Source organism: Oncorhynchus mykiss, chromosome 19, assembly GCF_013265735.2.
Source record: "Oncorhynchus mykiss isolate Arlee chromosome 19, USDA_OmykA_1.1, whole genome shotgun sequence".
Classification (NCBI taxonomy): domain Eukaryota; kingdom Metazoa; phylum Chordata; class Actinopteri; order Salmoniformes; family Salmonidae; genus Oncorhynchus; species Oncorhynchus mykiss.
This window is the reverse complement of record NC_048583.1, coordinates 58,453,653-58,469,273: the sequence shown is the minus strand read 5'-3', so window position 1 is coordinate 58,469,273 and position 15,621 is coordinate 58,453,653. Positions and strand designations below refer to the sequence as shown.

The window sequence follows — 15,621 nt, the reverse complement described above, 5'->3', positions numbered from 1 at the left end:
ACAGGGAACACTACTGGGAACACTACAGGGAGCACTACTGGGAACACTACAGGGAGCACTAGGAACACTACAGGGAACACTACTGGGAACACTACAGGGAGCACTACTGGGAACACTACAGGGAGCACTACAGGGAACACTACTGGGAACACTACAGGGAACACTACAGGGAGCACTAGTGGGAACACTACAGGGAGCACTAGTGGGAACACTACAGGGAACACTACAGGGAACACTACAGGGAACACTAGTGGGAACACTATAGGGAGCACTACTGGGAACACTACAGGGAGCACTACTGGGAACACTACAGGGAGCACTAGTTGGAACACTACAGGGAGCACTAGTTGGAACACTACAGGGAACACTAGTGGGAACACTAGTGGGAGCACTACTGAGAACACTAGTGGGACCACTACTGAGAACACTAGTGGGAACACTAGTGGGAGCACTACTGAGAACACTAGTGGGAACACTAGTGGGAGCACTACTGAGAACATTAGTGGGAGCACTACTGAGAACACTAGTGGGAGCACTACAAGGAGCACTAGTGGGAGCACTACAAGGAGCACTAGTGGGAGCACTACAGCGAGCATTAGTGGGAGCATTACAGGGAGCACTAGTGGGAGCACTACAGGGAGCACTAGTGGGAGCACTACAGGGAGCACTAGTGGGAGCACTACTGAGAAACACTAGTGGGAGCACTACTGGGAGCACTACTGGGAGCACTACTGGGAGCACCAAACAGTAAGCCTGTGTTTCTTTTCTTTCATTTTCCTCATTGTCCCCCGAGGGTCGAGGGTCGTTATATCCCTGTACCAGATAGTCCTTCACTGATTACACACACAGCCCAGCGGCAAGGCTATTAGTGGGGAATCAAACACACACTGGTGATATTTGGTCTGAATACACCAGTTTACAAGCATTCTTCACACATTCAATTCAACAATAAACATCTGATATGACCTTTTAGAATGGATATTACCTTGGGTAATTTATTAGGCCTGAATTCTAACTTGAGATATGTGTGAATGTAACTTCAGTGTTTGTGCTAATCTTCCATTGACCTCAATGTGTGAATGATGTGAAAGTTTGGCCCTTGGATCATCGTAGCTAGGCTTTTCCTTAGGCTACCTAAGGAATATTTTTGGTATATTTTGGGAGCTTATCCGGTATAAATGGCAATAATTGAGGGCTTATCTGAGATCAACCTATTACCCTACACCTCCAAGGCCTTACCTCGGACCACAATGGTGGTAGACTTCTTAGCCGGGTTGCCCACGTTGTTGCTGGCCACACAGCTGTAAACACCTGCTTCTTCTATGGAGATGGCGGGCAACGTGAGGGTCCCTCCGTTAAGGACGCTCTTCTTGGGCAGCTCGTCTGCGCTGTGCACCCAGGTAAGTGTGGGTGTGGGATCACCCCCGGAGGTCACACACACCAGGGTCACGGTCTGCCCGGGGTTCACCACGATGGGGTCCTCCACCAGCAGCTTAATGGTGGGGGATGCTGAAAACACAAGATTAAAATTGAATGCATTATATTTGTATTTATTAGGGATCCTCATTAGCTGTTGCCAAGGCAGCAGCTACTCTTCCCGGGGTCCAAACACATTAAGGCACTTACATTACATATAAAACAAAAGATAAACAGGGTAATCAGGGTCAGGGTCAGGGTAACATTATTACACCACTACATATCTACAATACAAAATGTACAATACCACCATAAAACAATATTATAATGTACGTGTGTGTAGAGTGTGTGTGCTAGTGCTTATGCGTGTGTCTGCACCTGTATGTGTGTCTCTTCATGGTCCTTGCTGTTCCATAAGGTGTATTTGTACCAGTTTCGTTTTCTAAATCAGATTTTTTTTACATTTTTTATGTCTGTGTCAATGTTAATAAGTTATCTTGGGAAAAAAACGTAATTAAAATCACCCGCCAGCAACTCAATTAGGTTCTTTAGATGAGAGGTATGAAAAGTGAAACTAGAATTAGTGGCGGAAGCAGGGAAATAGCTCCACCCTCTCTCTCTCTTCGCGTGTTTCGGCCAAATGTCCCCTCCATTTCGAAATTCAAATGCGCACAACTGTGAAATCTGTACAAATAATCAGCATGTTTCGGCCAAGTCTATGGGCCAAATGTCCCCTCCACTTCGAAATTCAAATGCGCACAACTGTGAAATCTGTACAAATAATCAGGGACGATAAATCAGCGGAACAATTGTTCCTCGTTATTTGTCACATCCCACATTACAATACCATTTACTGTATGTTACGTACCTCTGTCCCTGGGAAATGTGTCAATAGTCAACAAACAAGTCAATAGGTACTGTAACTGCTGAACACTGAGTAGTATTTACCTCTTAATGATGCTCTGAAATGGTACCTTTGTCACAACGTCTAATCTGATAGAAAGTCAATCATGATTTTTCTGTTTCCTGAAAACCAATATCCTAGTTGACATTTGGTTCTATAGTGTAGCTATATAGTTGGTATTAGGGTGTAAGCTCATAACCCAGCTAACACATAATGTTCTGAGAACCATATGTTTGTTTAGAGCTTGGAGTGAGCATGGTTGTCTAATGGTTATTTTGCATCTAAAACTTCCCACAGGGGTCTGGGAATGGTTTCCTAACGTATAACGTATCATACACGTTTCCTCATGTTCACAGAATGTTCAGAGAACCTTAAGAAACATTGTTCTTTTGTGGGAATTTCAGTACTTCAGCATAACGTTTCCTACAGTTTTCCTCATGGTTCTATTTAAAGTAATGTTCTCAGAACATTCAGAGAACTTTCTTCTTTTGCAATTAAAAAAAAACTTTAGTAACATTCAGATAATTTTCTAAGAATGTTCCTTCCATTCTCAGCGTCAACAAAACTCTCTATTCTACATCCTGTTAAGTGTGTTCAGGTGTGTTCACTTGATTTAATGATTGCTCGTTTCCTTTAAAAGGGGGTCTGTTTGAATAGACTACAATGAACAGCTTTGTATGAGTAAAAAAAAAGGATTGCTAGCTCCATCCTTGTGGCGCAGTGGACTAATTCCACAGATATAGAACAGAAGATCATAAGTTTAAAACTCACTGATGCTGTGTCACAATAAAATGCCTCAGAAATATATTTCCACGTGTCCCATCTATGCTTGGAGTTCAAACGAGTTAAACTAAGCTAGCAGTCTTATTGAAACATTCAGTGAACATTTTTAAGGAAGTTATTCAAAAACCTCCAAAAAGCCTTTACATTTCATTTAAAACATTCACAACATTTAGAGAATGTTCTCAGAATTTCCGTTCTCAGAATGTAAATAAAATCTCCTAGGAAAACTTTCAGTGAACCATAGTAAAACTTTCTCGGAACCTTTTCTGTTACGTTGTCAGAATGTTTAAAAAACATTCAGTTTTACCGGTCAGGAAACATATGGCCCTAGGGGTGCCAAGCTTGTAGCGTCATACCCAAGATGACTCAAGGCTGTAATCACTGTCAAATATGCTTCAACAAAGTACTGAGTAAAGGGTATGAATAGTTATGTAAATGTAATAATTTGAAAAAATGTCTCAAAACTTGTTTTTGCTTTGTTATGGGGTATTGTGTGTAGATTGATGAGGGGAGAAAAAATGATTTCATAAATTTTAGAATGAATCTGTAACGTAACGAAATGTGGACAAAGTCAAGGGGTCTGAATACTTTCCGAATGCACTGTATAACCCCGGAACATGAATGGAGGTGTCCCCTAGGGGAACTTGGAGAGCAATCAGCAGTTAAAGTGGAGACATCTGGCCAACAGAGAGGACAACTGCTACTACGCAACCAAATCTAAATCTCAGCTAAATCTTCCCACCTCAGGAGAAGGTAAGGAAGGATGGGGCCTAATCTAGTGGCCCCAAACCTCTTAAAAGTCACAAATTGTGTTTCTAGTGTCAAGTACCTGCAGTCCTTTTTAAATTACAGTCACTTAATTTGGTTGTAAATTGAGACACCTGTCTCCTTGCTGCAGATCTACTTGCTGTAATGGAGAGGTTTTGGACAAAGCCAGGATGAATTGACTATAATTAAGAGAGACAACGGGTGCTTATTGCTATTCATGGCGGAACTAGTGGATCGTTGAAGTTTGAGTGCTAAACAATACGAAGCAGGGTTCTCAGCCGCCCCAAAGCTTTACCTGTTTTGTTGGAGAGTTTGAAGAGGACATTCTTGTTGGTGATACCACACACATTCCGGACCGAGGCGATGCAGCTGTAGTTGGCGTAATCCTGAGGTCGAAGGTTCTTCAGCTTTAGAATCTTGGTCTCCCCCTGCAACTCAGAAAGAAACAGTGTTGCACCACCTTGTGCTGCACCGCCTTGCCCAGGCCTCTCGCTCTTAATGTGTCTTACAAAAGGGTAAGATAGCAGTGGTATTGACCTCGTCTCTTCATCTCACACACATCAAAGAGCTTCCTTGGCAGCGTTTCAACAATGAGCTCATTCCCCGTCTTCAAACGAGGAGTAGTATCTCTATACCAAGCTTTCCAATTTATTAAGTTCATTAGCTGTCTATTTGGATGTGCTTGAAACGGTGTGCTTGGAACAAATGTCAAGATGCATACATGTGCTATTAATACACACATCAATTATTTTACCAACAACAGCTGTTTTGTCTGCCCTCGTGTATACCTCCATCTTTGTGGCAATGGCAACATACTTCCAATATGCTACTTGTGCTACTTATGTTACTTGTGTTCTTAAAGGCATGCTCCAGTACTTGGGCGAAGTATTTTTTTAACCCTTTACCTCATACCCATATACTGGTTGAAAATGGCATATTCAGGCACTGATAAACACCTATAATGGAATACAGTGGCTGTACACCAACATGCTATACATAACGTCAGAGCTCTGGCGATGTACGGGTTTTGACTGACAGCCGTTCTGAGCCGTTCCCTCTTCCCAACTTTCGCAAATGTTTTGCTGTCTGAGTGAGGGAAATGCTGTAACATAAGAGGACTCAATGTATTTTGAAAATTAGACATTGAGTATTATAATAAATACCGCTTTGATGTCATACAAGTCAGCCAAACACACGTGAGTCCAAATGTGCACATCACATTTTACATTTCATAAAACTTCTCATATACAGTGTCAACATTTACGATCACTATGTTTGATGTAAAGTTCCAAGATGACATGGAGTCATACCCTGGGTTGTTCTGAACACAATGAGCCTGTTTGTCCATTGTGGAGAACATTTGCCGCGGCACACGTACCTGAATGCACTCATAACTGAACTACGCGCACCAGAATTATGATCGGTTTCCCTGAATTGCATTGTAAAAGCCTAACACTGCAATATCATATTTTATAACTTAGTTGATCGTGTTGGCAATAGAACAGGCGTGCAAAATATGTTCACCCAGATTGTTATTTATAATGGACCATTTTTGGATTCAGTAAACAACAGTAATTGTGTGATGGCGGGGATGCAGGGTTGTGTTCCAAACAAAACAGCTACAAGCGTGCTTGGTCTAGTTCCTCAACGGCACAGCTAGGAGAGCTCAAAAAAAGCACCTTATATGTAGTTGAAGACTCTTCTTTGAGTCATAAAAGTGCATTGAAATTACAGTGCATTGGAGACACCAGTTGTTTCTCTAACTCAATTCTGTGTATTTTTTTTGTTTTATGTCGCACCTAACCCACATTTTCCAGGAATATTTTTTGTTGTTGTTGGTATTTTACCCAGTTTTTTCTCCCAATTTAAATTACTATCTTGTCTCATTGCTGAAACTCCCCAACGGGCTCAGTAGAGGCGAAGGTCAAGTCATGCGTCCTCCGAAACATGGCCTGCCAAACCGCACTCCTTAACACTCACCCGCTTAACCCGGAAGCCAGCTGCACCAATGTGTCGGACGAAACACCGTGCAACTGACAACCCATGTCAGCCTGCAGGCACCCGGCCCGCCACAAGGAGTTGCTAGAATGCAATGAACCCCCCCCGTCCGAACCCTCCCCTAACCCAGACGACGCTGGGCCAATTGTGCTTCTATTCCCGGTCATGGCCGGTTGTGACATAGCCTGGGATCGAACCCGGATCTGTAGTGACACCTCAAGCACTGTGATGCAGTACCTTAGACTGATGTGCCACTCGGGAGGCCCCCAGGAATGTCAGACATACGACTCATTGTCAAAATGCTCTTATCTCTCCTGTCAACAAAGATTACTTTGCAAAAAGAGAAGAGATTAGATGACATGTTTTGAAAAGGCAGATGCCATTTTCCAACCTTTCACAGAAATTGCCCTCACGAAACATCATCCCATTTGGGATTCAAGGGTTCCAATGGGAGACGTTCCAAATGCTGTGAAGGAGGTAAACACACTTAGTCTGATCTAAAAAATATGCATGAAAAGTAATGACTTAGAAGTTCCTTAATAGTTAAAATGCTGATCAGAGGGATGGGTTGTTTGATCTAGCTCAGGGGTCTCAAACTCAAATGACCTAAAGTCCTCCTGAGGCCCCGATTCCAATAGGTCTGTTGGACATAGGGCTGTTACGGTGACCGTATTACCGCCTCATCGGCGGTCACGAGTCATGGAGGCAGTCAAATTCCACATGACTGTTTGGTCACGGTAATTAGGCTTCTCTTCTCCAAGCTGTGATGTTGCTCACGGTCATTAGTAGCCTACCAAACTTGCTAACTACCTGGTACTCAGCACTCTATTGTCCCTCTAATCACTCTGACATCAATGCAAATCTAATCAAACACTTCATGAGAGCCCATGAGCTCATGTTGCACATTTCTATAGGCTATGCAATTGTGCGAGAAAACAGAGTGATGGCCTCTACTAAAAAAAGGAGGAACCCATCAGCTTACCATATTTATTTCTCAACTTTCCTAATATTACGCACATTGTTTATCTTTACAACAGGGGCACAGCCTACCTGGCTGGCATGAACATTAACCACAGGACAAGTGCTCTCCCATTCGCTATTTAAGTGCATAGATGACAAAAGGCTACCCATTTCAAGACAGGTGCATGATGATGGTCCATTCTAAATCCAAACAAATTTCACACCTACAGTACAAGTCAAAGGTTTTGACCCAGGTTGACCCAGGGTTTTTCTTTGTCTTGATGACAGCTTTAAACATCAAGGCAAAGGGTGGCTACTTTGAAGAATCTCAAATTTAAAGTATACACTACAGTTCAAAAGTTTGGGGTCACTTAGAAATGTCCTTGATTTGGAAAGAAAAGCTATTTTTTTGTCCATTAAAATAACATAAAATTGATCAGAAATACAGTGTAGACATTGTTAATGTTGTAAATTACTATTGTAGCTGGAAATGCTGTTTTTTTAATGGAATATCTACATAGGTGTACAGAGAACCATTATCAGCAACCATCACTCCTGTGTTCCAATGGCACGTTGTGTTAGCTAATACAAGTTTATCATTTTAAAAGGTTAATTGCTCATAAGAAAACCCTTGAAAACAGCTGAAAACTGTTGTTCTGATTAAAGAAGCAATTAAACTATTAAGCCTTCTTTAGAAACGTTGGACATTACATTTTTGCACCTGAGCTCTTAGAGTGTGTGGCTCTCCTTTATTTTCAAACACTCCCTAAAACAATTCTGCGAGCAGGCTTTTCTAATCGACCTGGTCCGGGTATACTGGAAGGATATTGACCTCAACCCGTCGGTAGAGGATTCCTGGTTGTTCTTTAAAAGTGCTTTCCTCACCATCTTAAATAAGCATGCCCCTTTCAAAAAATGTAGAACTAAAAACAGATATAGCCCTTGGTTCACTCCAGACCTGCCTGCCCTCGACCAGCACAAACACATCCTGTGGTGAACTGCACTAGCATCGTATAGTTCCAGCGATATGCAACTTTTCAGGGAAGTCATGCTGGCCATGCTTTCCTCCTGGCTACCCAAACCCCGTCCAACCCCCCGCAGCTACTTGCCCAAGCCTCCCAGCTTCTCCTTCACCCAAATCCAGATAGCAGATGTTCTAAAAGAACTGCAAAACCTGGACCCGTACAAATCCGGTGGGCTAGACAATCTGGGCCCTCTTTCTAAAATGATCCATTAGCCATTGTTGCAACCCCTATTAACAGTCTGTTCAACCTCTCTTTCGTATCGTTTGAGATCCCTAAAGATTGGAAAGCTGCTGTGGCCATCCCCCTCTTCAAAGGGGGTGACACTCTAGACCCAAACTGTTACAGATCTATATCCATCCTGCCCTGCCTTTCAAAACTCTTTCTAAACTCTTCGAAAACCAAGTTAATAAACAGATCACTGACCATTTCGAATCCCACCGTACCTTCTCCGCTGTGCAATCCGGTTTCCGAGCTGGTCATGTGTGCACCTCAGCCACGCTCAAGAAATTAAACGATATCATAACCGCCATCGATAAAAGACTGTGCAGCCGTCTTCATCGACCTGGCCAAGGCTTTCGACTCTGTCAATCACCGCATTCTTATCGGCAGACTCAACAGCCTTGGAATCTCAAATGACTGCCTTGCCTGGTTCACCAACTACTTCTCAGATGGAGTTCAGTGTGTCAAATCGGAGGGCCTGTTGTCCGGACCTCTGGAAGTCTCTATGGGGGTGCCACAGGGTTCAATTTTCAGGCCGACTCTTTCTCTGTATATATCAACAATGTCGCTATTGCTGCTGGTGATTCTCTGATCCACCTCTACGCAGACGACACCATTCTGTATACATCTGTCCCTTCTCTGGACACTGTGTTAACAAACCTCCAAACGAGCTTCAATGCCATACAATACGCCTTCCGTGGCCTAGCCGTTGGCTATCTTATCGGCTGCTATCTGAATAGACAATCGGACAATTTTAATTTAATTTTATTTTTATTTATTTATTTTTCTTCTTGGGCCTCTATAACTATATCTACTGTTTTTATTGTGTTATTGACTGTACGTTTGTCTATTCCATGTGTAACTGTGTTGTTTGTGTTGCACTGCTTTGCTTTATCTTGGCCAGGTCACAGTTGTAAATGAGAACTTGTTCTCAACTGGCCTACCTGGTTAAATAAAAGGTGAAATAAAAAAATAATAATAATAAATGTGCAACATTAACATCTACACTGTATTTCAGATACATTTTATGTTCTTTTATTGGACCTAAAATGTTATTTATTTATTTTTAAACAATGACATTTCTAAGTGACCCCAAACTTTTGAAAGGTAGTGTATTTTGATTTGTTTAGCACTTTTTTGGTTACTACCTGATTCCATGTGTTATTTCATAGTTTTGATGTCTTCACTATTATTCTACAACGTAGAAAATAATAAAAATAAATAAAAACCCTTGAATGAGTAGGTGTCCAAACTTTTGACTGGTACTGTATATTATTTAGTATATGTAAAGACAAGATTAAATCAAGAATTGTGTGATGGGTGACAATATTAGCCTATCACTTGTGAATTATATATTATCACTTGTGAATGATGCCCAGCATAAGAAACAAAGCCTTTCTTTTGCAACTTTTTATAATTATAGTCACACACCTCATGTAGCCTAGCCCATAGGCCTATATGTTTTGATGTTTGTATCATGACTAAAGTGGCCAAATAACTTCTTAAATTGATGCACATTAATCCGCTTTATAAGGGGGGTAGAGCCTAACTGACATACATAAAGCAGCGTGTGAGTTTCAAGTTTGGGGAAGTTAATTTTCACCATATAAATGCACCTTTATAATAAAAGCATCACATGCATAATCACATTTGCAGTCACTTTCGATAATGGTGTTTTCCCGCTAACCGAACATTTGCGCTTTTAGCCTACTACCATGTGTGTATTGCTGCGCTTATAATATGAAGAAATAGCCGAATAGTTTTTCAACATTTTAAGCTAAACATTTATTTTCTTAATGCTAGTGTTTGTATTCATTTGGGATCTACTGCATCCCACAACTGTCCCAGACTATGTTTGGAAAATGTATTTCTCGCACAGAATAGAATAAGTCGACTTTTGTACTATGGAGGACAGTAGTTTGACATAGGCTAGTGCTTTTGCTGTTTGTTAGGTCTACTGTTAAGCCTACTCTTCTTGTTGGCTGACGAAAAGTAAATGTGGACAGTTCTTCCAATATCTTCAATATGCACCTCGGAAATGGATAAAGACATGTGCAGTTGCATACCCGATATGTCTGTCTTCACTTGTAGCCTGTGAGAAAGACCCGATCACGTGATGGAGTGCCATGTGAGTGAGAGGTGCTTCAGAGCGTTCAGCACTCAGGGAAAAGGGCACAACGCAGCACTACGGGCCAAGGAAACAACGGCCACTGGCCACAAAAGGCATAGATTTATTGCGGGTGCATTAAGGCCACAAAGGATGCCGCAGTGAAGTTCGAGGCATTATCAAGTGCTTGTCAAATTGTGAATGAGAGACTAATGAAGTGTGTACAGCCTGCGCAAAAAAACTAAGCAGAGCTCATGCCTTTCAAGCTACTTTTTAAAAATCATCTTTAGAGTCGCATCATGCAGCCTTAGAATGTATTGAAAATTCAAACATATAGCCCAACGTTTGTAGAACAACTACAAGTTACATTAATAACCCTAAATTAAGAATATAGGAGTACCTATTTCTTTGTTAACCGCTCAACACAGAATAGCCGCATGTGCGCACTCCCTCAGATCGTTTATTCAGCTTTGTTCAATTGTATTCTTCATACTATAAAATAATATAAAATAATGCAATGGAATTCTAAGCAAATATTGTCTGCTAAATGAACTACCGTAGCCCACAGACTACCGTGACAGCCACAGCCCTAGCAAGAAAGCAGCTCTCGGGACGGATTTGGCCCCCAGGCCACGAGTTGCAGACCCCTGATCTAGCTGTTGCAGCGTGTGTGGACTCTGGGCTTACTTGTGTGAAGAAGGGCTCGTAGATCTCCACGCCCTTATCCGAGCCTTGGGACAGGAATTCTTGGCCACGCCTCCAGCTGTAGCGCACCGGGGGGTTGGAGTTAGCCATGCAGCGCAGGAACACCGTCCTCTCATAGTAGAACTGTTCCTTAGCCTCCCCGATGCTCTGGTGGACAGTTACAATGGGATCATCCAAATCTAGAGCAAGAACATAGAAACAATGGCATCAAGGTGCCGCCAAGCAGTCTTTGTTTGCCACACACTTGTGAAGGTCAAAGCATGAAGTGCAATTACATGATCTACTTAGTATTTATGTACAGTGGCTGGGATTTAATGAACTGTGCTGGTTCAAGTGGTTGTTGTCATCTGTTGCGATCAAATGTTCCCCCTTAAGCTCATCAATGGAGCCTGTGATGCACTCACGCTAAAAGTGCATGAGAAGAAGGAAAAAACATGTGTTTTTATGCCAGATGTAATTCCCTTATAAATACCATATCAATCATATAAATACAGGGTGAAATATAATATAAATACATACAGACAATACAATGTGATTTTCTGGATTTTTGTTTTAGATTCCGTCTCTCACAGTTGAAGTGTACCTATGATAAAAATTACAGACCTCTACATGCTTTGTAAGTAGGAAAACCTGCAAAATCGGCAGTGTATCAAATACTTGTTCTCCCCACTGTATATATCTTTATATTTTTCAGGAGAGCATCAAAAATGAGAATCCCTGATTTCTACAGTCTACAACCACATAAAAATGACACTTTTGTACTCTCTGTTATACGTCCGAAATGCCAGGAATCCTCAACCCCATTCACTAGTGTCAATTAAACACACACACACACACACACACACACACACACACACACACACAGGTGCTTAGTTTTTGTTTTGGGGGGGGGCAAATTTCAGTGAAAAGGACCACTTAGACTCCAAAGCTCCCGCTCCAATCAAGAGGGAGCTTTTTAAAAAATGGATTTTGATAAGAGCTCTCTAATGACAAAAAAGTGCTCCACGGAAGAGCCACCTAGTATGGGTTACTTTGGGATGCAAACAAGCACCTTGAAAAAGCTGTTTTCCACCAGCCGACTAACTACTGCCACGGGCATTCCAGAGCTAGACTCATTTCCTATACAAACCATTATAACATCTTTGCCTTTTTTTATATATAATAAAAAATGGCTTTGTAGATTAGTCCGCGTCAGTTAGTCTGTACAGTTTCTAATTTGATGTCAGACACCCTCAATCAGGGTCATCCGTGTGCTTTATCACCAACCAGCAAGGATTCCAACACGGCATCTCTGAATGGCAGCGAAACAGCTACACGTGTCATTGCTTTGATCAGCTGGTGTAGCAAAGAGGGCAGGATGGATTAAAGACTCCCCCAGTGGAGCACACATGAGACAATAAGCAAGGGTTCTGATCTCCGAGTCAGGGGTAATGGCTCTGTGGCTCATTGTCTCCCCCTGGCAATGTTGTCTGCCACTGTCCATCTCCTCCTCTTATTTATCTTGTATCTCAGCAGTAACGCATCTATCCTTTCCTTCTCTCCTTTCTCTCAGAAGAACAGAGTGCAGACGCACCACATTTGTCTTGTTTTTGTCTTTTTCAGCTCCCGGCTACCGGGGCACACTGGATTTTCAAACATGGAGACGCTGACTCGATCAACCTCATTTGTTGGGGTTGAGGAATTTGTAGCTGACTCTTTTGAAGGAGAAGGGGGGGAAGGGGGAGATTGCAGCATAAAGCTTCTAGGGGTTAGGGTTAGTTCAGATACAACTCATCCACAGAGGGTAAGTATATCCATCTAGCCTGCCACAGTAAACCCATACATTATGTCTGTCCTCTGACATTTGGAAATTGAATCGCTGCTTTGGAGAGAGTGAGGTGTGCAAACACCAGTAATGTGATGGACTAAAACTAGCAGTATCTGCATAATGCTTCATTTCAGTCAATTTGCAATTATCAGCACTGATAAACGGAGCTATTAGAACGATTAATGAATTCACCATCTAAATGCTGAACCCAATCCGTCTCTCAAGACCTAAAACGGCTGCACAAATGAAACACTATAAAGTACTACTTGAGAATTCAAAGTGAACACCAATATGTGGCTATATCTCTGGGTCCACAAGCTATTTTCTATAGCCATAAAATTAGATTTGCAATTTGGGTGAACTCTCCCCCCACTGGGCACAGACATCAGTTCAACGTCTAGTTTTTATTTACATTTGGTTGAGTTGCCAACTAATGTGAATTCAACGTGAAATCAACCATGATGTTGGATTTAGGTTAAAGGTTGGGTGAAAGAAAGATGAAATCCTATGACATTGATTACTTTTTGCCTATCCAATCAGTTATCCACATTGACTCAACATCATCACATATATGGTTTTTTTTTGGTTGAAATGGCGTGGAAACAATGTTGATTCAACCAGTTTTTTTTCCCAGTGGGTATTTAATACACACTTCCTGAGGTGTGGTTGCTGCTTTTCCACATTTGCAATGTAGGAATCGGCAGCAGGACTTCAAGCGTCTAATTGTGCATTCCAAATGGCATCCGATTCCCTATATAGTGCACTACTTTGGACCAGAGCCCTATGGACCGTGGCCAAAGGTAGCGCACGATGTAGGGAATAGGGTGCCATTTGGAAATCACAATCCCCTTCTGTTTCAGAGCTATCCTTTTCTTCAGCTATGTGTACTGTCAGGACTTCACACAGCTGGAGGGGGGGGGGGCAGTTCCATTACTGAGTGAATAAAAACAGCAATGTCACTTATATGATGGCAGCATCCGCAGAGAAATGGCTGCTGTTGTCTGCAATTAACACCTGGGTTGTCCTGAGTAAGGTAGATTTAGTTATTTACTGGGGGGGGCACATTTCTTTCACTGCAATGTCCTACCTGTGGTGGTTTTCTTTTTTAGACCTTAATGTATTTCAAAAAGCCACGTTGCGTTAACCTGCTTTAAAATGACTTTCATTCAGCCACAACGTCATGTTGCCTGGGATTGTAAGGACTAGGAGAGAGTGAGTGAATGCCTGTCCTTCAGTAGTGTAAACGCAAGGCATGGTTAAGTGGACACAGGCAATCTTCAGGGGGGGGGGGGGGGGGGACAGGTCTGATGATGTGTGCTGCGAACACCGGGGGAGAGCAGTGGAAGAAAAGGGCAGGCAGGCGACCGAGGCCTGTCCACTCACAGTAGACGTCCACTCGGATGGACTTGATGGCCGGGGAGCCCAGGCCGTTCTCAGCCTTGCAGTAGTAGCGTCCTCCCTGGAGTCTCTGGATGCGGGTGATGCGCAGGGTCTCGTTGAACACACTGGAGTCCTGGAAGCGGTCCGAGGCGCTACCGGCTGTTTTGGTCCATCGGATCTGGTGTGGGAAAGAGATAAGAGGTCAGAGGTGACATCTGCTGACCGAGGACTAATGCTATGGACAACAGGCTGGACTGATGGTAAATTGAGTCAGCCATGGGATAAATTATATTGCAAAACACACCTGTTATTCTGGATTCAAATGAGCCAATGTAGTGCATGTTTTAGAAGAGGTCAAATAATGGACTAATAATGTTTATTTTTTCAAATATGGGCTTTATTCAGCCTGTGAATAAACAACAATCAATAAAAATCAATAGTACCACACATTTTCTTTATTTGTCCATAATATTCTCTCTTTTAAGAACAGCAACAACATATCATACTGTAATAGATACATACAGAATATGTGGACAACTACAAATACCTAGGTGTCTGGCTAGACTGTAAACTCTCCTTCCAGACTCATATTAAGCATCTCCAATCCAATCCATTAAATCTAGAATCAGCTTCCTATTTCGAAAACAAAGCCTCCTTCATTCATGCCGCCAAACATACCCTCGTAAAACTGACTATCCTACCGATCCTCGACTTCGGCGATGTCATTTACAAAATAGCCCCCAACACTCTACTCAGCAAACTGGATGCAGTCTATCACAATGCCATCGGTTTTGTAATCAAAGCCCCATATACCACCCACCACTCCGACCTGTATGCACACTGTATGCACACTGGCCCTCGCTGCATATTCGTCGCCAGACCCACTGGCTCCAGGTCATCTATAAGTCTTTGCTAGGTAAAGCTCCGCCTTATCTCAGCTCACTGGTCACGATAACAACACCCACCCGTAGCATGCGCTCCACCAGGTATATTTCACTGGTCATCCCCAAAGCCAACACTCACTTTGGCAGCCTTTCCTTCCAGTTCTCTGCTGCCAATGGCTGGAACGAAATCGCTGAAGTTGGAGACTTATATCTCCATCACTAACTTTAAATATCAGCTATCTGAGCAGCTTACCGATCGCTGCAGCTGTACACAGCCCATCTGTAAATAGCCCATCCAAATACCTTACTCATCCCCATATTGTTTTTATTTACTTTTTTGCTCTTTTGCACACCAGTATTTCTACTTGCACATCATCACCTGCACATCTATCACTCCAGTGTTAATTTGCTAAATTGTAATTACTTCGCTACTACGGCCTATTTATTGCCTTACCTCCTTACTCCATTTGCACACACTGTATATAGATGTTTCTATTGCTATTGACTGTACTTATGTTTATCCCATGTGTAACTCTGTGTTGTTGTTTTTTGTCGCACTGCTTTGCTTTATCTTGGCCAGGTCGCAGTTATAAATGAGAACTTGTTCTCAACTGGCCTACCTGGTTTAATAAAGGGGAAATAAATAAAACATCAAAAATATTGAT

The 15,621-nt window shown here is 42.3% G+C and overlaps 1 protein-coding gene across 1 annotated transcript in view; it reads right to left on the bottom strand.

Annotated features, from left to right (window-relative positions):
* The window catches only part of LOC110498192 (MAM domain-containing glycosylphosphatidylinositol anchor protein 2), a 184,163-nt gene that overhangs the window by 97,433 nt on the left and 71,109 nt on the right, over positions 1-15,621 (bottom strand). Inside the window, exons 3-6 of the mRNA XM_036955189.1 lie at positions 14,076-14,250; positions 10,868-11,064; positions 4,167-4,299; positions 1,240-1,509 (exon numbers count right to left, since the gene is read on the bottom strand). Of these exons, the coding sequence (XP_036811084.1) occupies positions 1,240-1,509; positions 4,167-4,299; positions 10,868-11,064; positions 14,076-14,250 (775 nt within the window). The remainder of the gene's footprint in view (positions 1-1,239; positions 1,510-4,166; positions 4,300-10,867; positions 11,065-14,075; positions 14,251-15,621) is intronic.